The following is an 8,734-nucleotide window of genomic DNA, read 5'->3' as shown; positions in this document are numbered from 1 at the left end:
GGAGGCCGGGGGAAACATGGCAGCCCCGAGCGGGGAGCAGGCCCGCTTCCGGGTTCCGTACCGCCGGCCAGGCCACTTCCGGCAGCGCGATGGCTGGGTTCCCGGGACCCGAACGGAAGTTCCGGCGGGGGCGGCCGAGGGGGGAAGAGTGTCTGTGCGGGAGAAAGGGGAGAATCGCCCGAGCGGTCTCGCACGCCCGGGAGAGAGGTGCCGGGCCGGGGCGCGGGGCGCAGGGAGCGCCGCGGGCGGGGCGCGGGGAGGCGGCGCGGCCCGAGCGATGGCGGGGGGGGGGGGCGAGGCGCGAGGCGCTGTCCAGTCCTGGGCACTTAGGGAGTGCAGCGCGGCCGGGCGAGAGGCTGCCCGGTGCGCAGAGAGGACTTCGCGGTCGGAAGTGGGGGATCCCGTTGTGGGGCAGGAGCTTCCCCAGGGTCAAAGGTAGAAAGCCCCTTTGTGGGCAGGTGAGAGTCCTGGGTCCAGGTAGAAAACGTCACTGGGGAGGCGGTGACCCTTGTCAGAAGAGAAGTTCCCATTGTGGGTAGTGGGAGACCCCGGGTCTTACTGGGGTTGGAGGAAGACCCCAGGTCTGGGGGGAAGACACTCCTTCGGAGAGGGGGAGCCAGGGTGGGAGTGGGGGAGTCCCCAGAGCGAAAAAGACAGGGAAGCCCAGCATTCCTGGGTGGGAAGAGGAACCCTAGGTTCAGAGGTGCAAGATCCTCTGTGAGCTTCCTGCTGTAGGGAGGGGCAGCCCGGGGTCAGAGCTGGAGGGTGGGAGCCAGCTGGGAGTGCTGGGCGCCCTGTAAAAGGGAGGAACTTGGAGGTAGGTAGCGGAAGCTTCCGGAGTTTGGAGGATGCTAAGGGCGGGGAGGGGCCAGCCAGCCTGACATTCTTTTGTGTGTTTGGGAGTCCCAGAACCTGTTCAGCTGGGGCCCCTTTTGGAGTCAGTGGCGGCGGCAGCAGCAGGTAGCCCCACTCAGGGGTGTGTGGAGCACCAGTTGGGGGTGGGTGGACTTGGGAGTCCTTATGCATTCAGAGGACATGGGCAGCTCCAACGGGCTCTGGGAATGGTTGAGCCAGAACTGCTGTGAAGGCTGGATGGGGGGCTGGGAGGGAAGAAGGAGAAGATGGGAGGAGAGTAGGGTCTGGAAGCGTATTTCTCTGGCATTTTTCTCCCCATCACTTCCCAGTATGGGTGGGGTTGGGGAGGAGGTGACCCAGGGACTCTAGAGAATGGATGACTGAAGGCAAGAGAGGACACAGCACTGGGGAGCTTGGGGGGTGGTCAGCAGGGGTTGCCCTGCCTCCTTTCATTCCCTTCCCACCCTCCAGCCCCTAAGCCCTGCCCCTGCTCATCTCCAGCAAGCTCAGGCTCTGGAGTTGGGTCAGAACCAGGGACAGAGTTCTGGGCCACTACAGTGGCTGCCTCGCTTTTCAGCCCTGGAATGGAGGCAAACTTCTACCCTCCTGCCTGGGGACTTCTGCGTGCTTTTTCTCTGTGTCCAGGACAGAACCTGGGGGCTGTGGCATGGGTGGCACCCCTTGAGCCAGAAGGCTGCCCCCTGCCCAGCCTCGCTCTTGACTGCAGCCCCTCATTGTTCAGGCCCAGCCTGCAGGGAGCCCTGCAGTGTATGTGTGGTAACACCATGTCTGTGCCCCTGCTCACCGACGCTGCCACTGTGTCTGGAGCTGAGCGGGAAACGGCTGCGGTAAGGGGACCCTTTCACCTTTGGCAGCACCCCACACACACCCCCTACTGCCCTGCTCTCATTTGCCAGACTCCTTGGGGACAGCTGGGGAAACTGGCTGGAGCCGGTGTGGGAAACATGGAGGTGGCAGTGCTGGGAAGGGAGTAGGCCGAAGCCAGGAAGCTCAGGGTTAATATCCTGTTGGCTGCCACCTGTTTCCCCCAGGTCCTCGCCTGTGGGAGGGGTGGCCCATATTGGAGGATCTGGAGGGGGAACTTCCTCATGGCCCCATCTCTGACTTTTCTAGGTTATTTTTTTACATGGACTTGGAGACACAGGGTGAGTGAGCTAGGGAGGGGGCCTTCCTTGTGGAGGTGGGCAGGGCGGACAGCAGGCTGGAGGGCCTCCCTCCCTGCCTCCCTCCCTGCATCAGAGCCTCTTCTCCCTTCCTTCCCTCCTACAGGCACAGCTGGGCTGACGCCCTCTCCACCATCCGGCTCCCTCACGTCAAATACATCTGTCCCCATGCGTGAGTGTCACCCCAGCAAGGGAGAGACTGTAGGGGGATCATTCAGGGTGGGCATGACCCTGTGGTCCCAGGCCTGTTTGCAGCTGTCAGCTGTGTCCTGGGGCTAGGGCTCAGAGCCTGCAGAAGTGCCTTATTAGCCTGAGCTCTTATGGACCCCTCTGGAATGGATCTAGCACCAGCCCCCAGCCCTAGGGGCTCCTAGACCTCCTAGGACCAGGGCCTCCCATGCCCCTTCCCCAAGTACTCACCCACTGAGCTGGAGCCCCGTTAACACCAAGCGCTGGGCTGTGCTTCTCCATCGTTACTGCTGATGCCCCAACCACAGCCTCCAGCCCCACGTGGCAGGTTGCCTGGCAACACCTTAAACACAGGCCCTGCTTGCTGGGAGGGGCCCCTAAGGACTGCTCTGTCCCCTCCTGGGCCCTCTACTGTAGCTTCCTTACCCCCCTGAGCATGACAGGCCCTTTTGGATCTCCCTCCCAGGCCTAGGATCCCTGTGACACTCAACATGAAGATGGTGATGCCCTCCTGGTGAGTGTGGGGCTGGGAGGACAGAAACCCAGGGAGCTGTGGGGGCTGGCCAGCACAGCTGCCACTCCTCTGCTCCCCTAGGTTTGACCTGATGGGGCTGAGTCCAGATGCTCCAGAGGATGAGGCTGGCATCAAGAAGGCTGCAGAGAACAGTAAGGCCCCGGCCCCTTCTCAGCACCCTTCCCCGTCCCAAGAAAGTGCTGGACAGTACTTGCCTGATTCCCTTGGGGTCCTCCCAGCAACTTCCCCCATCCAATCATGCCCCTCCCCCCAGTCAAGGCCTTGATTGAGCACGAGATGAAGAATGGGATCCCTGCCAATCGAATCGTTCTGGGGGGTTTTTCACAGGTGAGTGGGGAGAGACGGGGAGGGCTGGGTGGGTGAACTGTGCCTTCATGACCTGTCATTCTCTCCTCCCCCTAGGGCGGGGCCTTGTCCCTCTACACGGCCCTCACCTGCCCCCACCCTCTGGCTGGCATTGTGGCATTGAGCTGCTGGCTGCCTTTGCACCGGAACTTCCCCCAGGTGAGGGTTCCCAAAGACCCTCTCCTGCCTTTGGGTGTCCTTGAGGCTTGGGCATTGGGCTACACTCTGGTTTTGCCCTGAGTTCTCTCCGGCTCACAGGCAGCCAACGGCAGTGCCAAGGACCTGGCCATCCTCCAGTGCCATGGGGAGCTAGACCCCATGGTGCCTGTACGGTTTGGGGCCCTGACGGCTGAGAAGCTCCGGTCAGTTGTCACACCTGCCAGGGTCCAGTTCAAGACATACCCAGGGGTCATGCACAGTTCCTGTCCTCAGGTCAGTGGGGGGCTTCCCATTCCCACTTCTCTCCCTCCTCCCTCCAGCGGGAGCCTCAATTTCTCCTCACCCCCAGGAGATGGCGGCTGTGAAGGAATTTCTCGAGAAGTTGCTGCCTCCAGTCTAATCAGAGTTGCTGGCCCCCAGCTAACAGGGAACCCAGCAAGCAAGTGCGGCACCATCTTGGATCTGAGCCGGTTGAGCCCGTTCCCTCCCTCCTGCCCTGTCCTCTAAGGCCTGGCCTGGCCTTGGCCTCTTGGCTGTCTGCAGCAGGTGGGCTGCTTCCTTACCCTACTTCCCTGAAGGTGGCCCCCTGGCAGCAGTATTGGAGGGGAAGTAGGCAGCGGGATAAAGGGGCCCAGCTGCTGACCCACTCACTCAGGACCTCACTCACTAGCCCCGCTTTGGGCCCCCTCCTGCGACCTCAGGGTTTGGCCCATGGGGCCCTTGCAGGCCCCAGCCCAACGATTGCCGGATAATCCCGTGTCTCCTGCCTCACTGCAGCTGCTTCTCAATCATGAATGTGTCCGTGGCCCGGGCCCCTTGCTGCTGTGGCTGCCTGCCCCTGGGCAGGGGTGTTGGTGAGGAGTTGGGAGCCTTCCCACAGCCATCCCCCCACTTGGGGGCTGGGCCCTGCCTCCCCATTACCCTCCTCCCTTGCAGGCCTGGAGCCTGCAGGGTTGGACTGAGGCTCAAGGTCTCCCCTGGCTGTCTCACCCTCACTGCGACCCCACTCTAGGGCCAGGGAGGACTCGTGTCTCGTCTTCTGTCTCCATGTGGTTTTGGGTGTTTTTCTTGTTGTGCCCTGGATTCCAATAAAATTAAAGAAATTGCTTCCTCAACTCTTGGTCCTGGCTGATTCCATGCAGGGGGTGCAGAGTGACCATCTGCAAGATGCTGCTCCAGTGTAAGAAAACATTTTTTTATTTTAAATACTTTGGAAAGCTCCCTCATAGCTATAGAAGTCAGTGCTTGGGAGGGTGTGGTCCCGAGCCCTGCCTCCTCACCGACTGGTGGTGGTCCTGATGAGTTCCTGACCCCTGCAGGAGATAAGCAGTAGAGACCCCAGCTCCTGGTCAGTGGAGCTCTTGGCCTCCTGCCTGGTGGGCTGAGTGGGCCCAGCCTGGGTTTGAGGTAGGGGCAGCCTTGGCTTGGCCCCAGAGGTCTGGGGTGCTGGGGTCCTGCCAGAGGCCGTAGAGCAGGCAGTTGTGTCTCTTCCTTCTCTGGTCCATGGTATGGGAGGGTCATCAGGCCTGTGCACCAAAGCCTGAAGGATTTTGCTTCTGCCAGCGCCACAGATCTTCACCTGGGACAGACAAGGTGATGATCAGAACTTGCGCTGAAGGCGGTCCAGGATGGGAGCCCAGACCTGGTTCACTCCTTGTAGCCCCCTTTTCTTCTGGGTCAGGCCAGCACTCACACATCCTGTCCAGCCCCAGGGCTGCTGTCCAGCCCAGCTCCTCCTGGGCCAAGCTGGGGTTGGCATAACAGGCAGCCACATCGCCTTCCCGCCGTGCCACCACCTTGTACGGGATCTGCAAGAGAGGAGGCAGGCTTAGCTGAGCTGACCCTGGGCCTTGCCCACGTACTGCTGGTCAGGGCCACTTATAGATAGTTAGCGCCGGGTGTGAGGCAGGCTGAGACGGGTGTGTGCGCTGGGCAGGCGGGTGGGAAGGGCCGGGCCTTCTGTGGCTGATGGGGCAGGGTAGAGTGGCACCCACCTTCTTCCCTGAGGCCTTCTCCATGGCTTGGACCATCTGCAGCACTGAGTAGCCAGTGCCTGTGCCCAGGTTGTAGATCTGCCAGGAGAACAGGGTTTGTGGAAGTGGCTGGACTCTCCACCCCTCTGGGGCCCATTTACCTAGAGTTCCCTGGCCGTCCCTCCCTGGCTTCTCCCTACCCGGCAGCCACACTGCTCCTTCAGCTTCTTCAGGGCAGCAATGTGGCCTTTGGCCAGATCCACCACGTGGATATAATCCCGGACGCCTGCAGAGGAGGAGGCGGTTGAGGGGAGTTCATCCCACTTGGATCTCCTTAGGGGCTCCTACTCCTGAGTCCACCTGGTCCTAGGCTCACCTGTGCCATCCTCTGTATCATAGTCATTGCCAAAGACATTCAGGGCCTCCCGTCGCCCGATTGCCACCTAGGGTCAGAGGTTAGGTCAGCTCTTTCCAGCCTGGCACCAGCTGTGGTACCCCTAGGCCACTCCTGTCCCTACTCCCTACCCTTACCTGGGAGACATAAGGCATGAGGTTGTTGGGAATGCCCTGGGGGTCCTCGCCAATGCAGCCAGAGGCATGGGCACCGGTGGGGTTGAAGTACCGCAGCAGCACCGCATTCCAGGCCTGCGGGACACAAGTCAGGTGATGGGGACAGGGACACAGCAGCACGTCCCAGCTGAGTCCAGAGCCCTCCACCTTACACCTATAGCTGTCCTCTGTGGTCCCTAGAAATGGACAGTGCCGTGACCTAGCGCAAGTCACCGCTGCTTCTGAGCCTCAGCTTCTCCTCAGGATGGGGCGTCCTCGGGTCCCCATCCTCAGGCTCAAGGGAGAAGTCAGTCAATGAGCAGAGCTGGGGCTGGGGCAAGGGGCCCTCACCTTGTCTGCCCGGCACAGGTCCCGGATCATCTCCTCGATGAAGAACTTGGACTTGCCGTAGGGGTTGGTACAGCCCCCCGTGGGGTGGGCCTCGTCCAGAGGCAGGTACTGAGGGTTCCCGTACACAGTGGCTGAGCTGCTGAACACCAGGTTCTTCACCCCATGGGCCCTCATGATCTGGCCATGGAGGGAGGTGTCAGTGGCCTGTGCCTCACATATTAGGCCCCTCTTTCTGTGACATTGGAAGGGCAGGGCTGCACTTATGGGCACTCTCATTTCCAGAGGGGGAAGGCATGGAGGGCAGAGGATGGGAGGAAAAAAGACAAGTTCAAGATGACACAGATTGAGCCTGTCTGATTCCCACACAGGCCCTTACCCACAGGGGCTGGCACTTCCAGCCAGACTTCAGCCTGGCTCTGGGCTCTCTTGGGGTCTCTGTCCCTCCCCTAGACCCCTTACCTCCAGAAGCTGGATGGTCCCTGTCAAGTTAACTCTGTAATAATCCAGAGGCTTCTGCACCGACTCGCCCACAGCCTTGAGCCCCGCAAAGTGGATGACAGCCTTAAAGCTGTGCTGCAGGGGCAGAGCCAGGGTCAGAGGTGGCTTTGTAGGCCAAGCCTTTGGCAGTGCTCCTGCCCCCTGCCCACCTGCACCCACCTTTTTGAAGAGGCGCTGCAGGGCTGCCTGGTCCAAGATGTCCATCTCCTCAAACTCCACAGGGTGGCCTGTCAACTCCTGTACCCGTCGTAGGCTTTCGGGCATGGAGCCCCCTCCTGGTGGGGCACATGGAAGCCATCAAGATCAGGAGATGCGGTTCTGGAACCCAGGATTTCCCTTCTCCATCCCTCCAGAAACTCGGCCCCACCGCCCATGCTCACCACGGATGGCATTATGAAAGTTGTCGATGACCACGGGGGAGTAGCCCGCCTCCAGCAGCTCCAGCACCGTGTGGCTGCCGATGTAACCGGCACCGCCAGTTACCAGCACCTTCTCTGCCATTGCACCTGGTCCAGGACACAAAGTCTCAGGTGGCTGAAGCTGCTTGCTCAGCCCCTGCCTCTTCAACAGGAGCTGGCCTCTGGCTAACCTTAGGGAGAGGCAGTCCTGTGTCCTAGTTACGAGGATAGCTTTGGAGTCAACTCTGGTTCAAATCTGAGTACTGTCACTTTCTGACCTTGGGCTTTTAAGATCACCTACCCCTCTTGGTGGCAGTTTTCATCTCTAGAGAACAGAGTTAATAGTTGTACACACAGCATGGGGTAGGGAGGGTCCAATGAGGTGACTTTTAAACACATGCCACATGGTACAGGAGGAGGGAGACAGACCCAAGGCTACCATATTTTCTAGTTCCAATTGATCCAGAACTCTGAGGGTCCACACTTTCCTCTTCAATGTCTGGGGACAGGCCAGTCCTGGGCAGAAGAGAATATGGCAGCAGGACTGGAATCCAGGATCCCAGGCAGGTAGGTGTTCTGTCCATTCAGACTCAGGCCTCCTGTGCCTCTGCCATAGCTAAATGTCAACTGACTCCTTTGTAACTAATACCTCCTGCTTTAGGCAGCCCCTTCCCTATCCTTTCCTCAAGGATCAGCCGGGAGGAAACAGGAAATATATCAGATGACCTTAAAGGTGGGATCCTTTACCAGGAAGACTAAGCCCAGTTTGGACGGCAGCACCTGCAGTCCTGGAGTGGGATCCACCCCACCCAGCCCCACCCCAGGGTAGAGCCAGGCTGGCTCAACCTCAGCCCTGCCAGGGTCAGCCCAGTCACTCCAGGCTTGAGCTGCAGAGCCCGCCCAACTTTAGGCAGTGCTGGGTGGGCCAGTGTAGACGTGGACTTGGCCCAGTCCCCACTGCCAGGTGTGCATCCCCGCCCTGAACAAACTTCAGGCGGAGGGGGAGCGGCCGGAGGAAGCCCCAGACACTAAGGCCTTTCATTCCAGCGACTTGGCCCGCTGCCGCCTTCCTCCAGGCTGCCTCGAACCCCTCTGGGCTCATCGAGCTCCCTCCCACCCACTTGACAGCGCCCGCTGTGTGCCAGGCTCGGTACCAGGCACTTCTGCGTTATTTTCCTGAATTCTCCCCGCATCCTGCCGAGGCAGGTGTTATGACTGGCACTTTACAGAGAAACCTACTAGTGAGAGACGGGGAGTACCGAGCCTACGGTCTCACCCTAGTGACACCCGGGCTGGAATTCGCATCTCCAAGCTCGCAGCCCGGCCCTTCTCCCCAGCAGCCCGCCCATTTCCCCTCTGGACTCTGCCCCGGCGACAAGCCGCACTCCCAATACGGGGCCCCCGAAAGTGGTCACGCAGAGGCCCTGGGGGGCAGGACGGCTGCCTGAGGCCGGTCTCGCCCCCGTCCCGCGGGATGACCTTGGTCAGCTGTCGCTTCCTCAGTTTTCCCAGTCTGTATAATGGAGGGGAGGAGGCGCTGGGCTGTGAGCGCCCAAGGGCAGCGGAGTCTCGGGCTAAACTTTTGGGCCGTGGCTCAGAAGGGGCCCAGTTAGGAGTCCGGGTCGGGAATGAATGAACCCGAGTCGCCCGGCCACCGCCGCGGGAAACGCGAGCAGAAGGGGCGGGCCCGCCCGCCCC

General features: G+C 60.8%; 2 protein-coding genes across 4 annotated transcripts in view; one reads left to right on the top strand and one right to left on the bottom strand.

The window, feature by feature from the left end:
• Positions 1-50: 50 nt before the first annotated feature.
• Positions 51-4,382, top strand: Lypla2 (lysophospholipase 2). Of its 2 annotated transcripts, XM_015485529.2 has the most exons (10): positions 52-207; positions 1,598-1,703; positions 1,990-2,021; positions 2,146-2,211; positions 2,695-2,742; positions 2,824-2,894; positions 3,017-3,090; positions 3,166-3,267; positions 3,367-3,540; positions 3,617-4,382. In XM_015485529.2, the coding sequence occupies exons 2-10, from the start codon at positions 1,626-1,628 to the stop codon at positions 3,665-3,667; spliced, it is 696 nt and encodes a 231-aa protein (XP_015341015.1). In that variant the 5' UTR covers positions 52-207; positions 1,598-1,625; the 3' UTR covers positions 3,668-4,382. The 2 variants fall into 2 exon arrangements, with proteins under 2 accessions (XP_048672048.1, XP_015341015.1); XM_048816091.1 differs by lacking the exon at positions 1,990-2,021 and having other exon boundaries at positions 51-207.
• Positions 4,383-4,441: 59 nt separating this feature from the next.
• Gale (UDP-galactose-4-epimerase) overlaps positions 4,442-8,734 on the bottom strand; it is a 5,648-nt gene continuing 1,355 nt past the window's right edge. The window contains exons 1-11 of one of the 2 annotated variants that reach the window (XM_015485527.2): positions 8,516-8,718; positions 7,019-7,144; positions 6,798-6,913; positions 6,600-6,713; positions 6,141-6,317; positions 5,772-5,885; positions 5,617-5,683; positions 5,441-5,526; positions 5,262-5,339; positions 4,961-5,075; positions 4,442-4,846 (exon numbers count right to left, since the gene is read on the bottom strand). In XM_015485527.2, coding sequence (XP_015341013.1) covers positions 4,788-4,846; positions 4,961-5,075; positions 5,262-5,339; positions 5,441-5,526; positions 5,617-5,683; positions 5,772-5,885; positions 6,141-6,317; positions 6,600-6,713; positions 6,798-6,913; positions 7,019-7,139 — 1,047 coding nt within the window. In that variant the 5' untranslated portion in view covers positions 7,140-7,144; positions 8,516-8,718 and the 3' untranslated portion in view covers positions 4,442-4,787. Of the gene's footprint in view, positions 4,847-4,960; positions 5,076-5,261; positions 5,340-5,440; positions 5,527-5,616; positions 5,684-5,771; positions 5,886-6,140; positions 6,318-6,599; positions 6,714-6,797; positions 6,914-7,018; positions 7,145-8,515; positions 8,719-8,734 lie in introns of those variants that run through there. The other variant, XM_015485526.2, reaches the window with a different exon arrangement.

This window comes from Marmota marmota, unplaced genomic scaffold (assembly GCF_001458135.2).
Source record: "Marmota marmota marmota unplaced genomic scaffold, marMar, whole genome shotgun sequence".
Taxonomy (NCBI): domain Eukaryota; kingdom Metazoa; phylum Chordata; class Mammalia; order Rodentia; family Sciuridae; genus Marmota; species Marmota marmota.
Note: the sequence above shows the minus strand (reverse complement) of the source record. Positions and strands in the feature narration are given on the sequence as shown.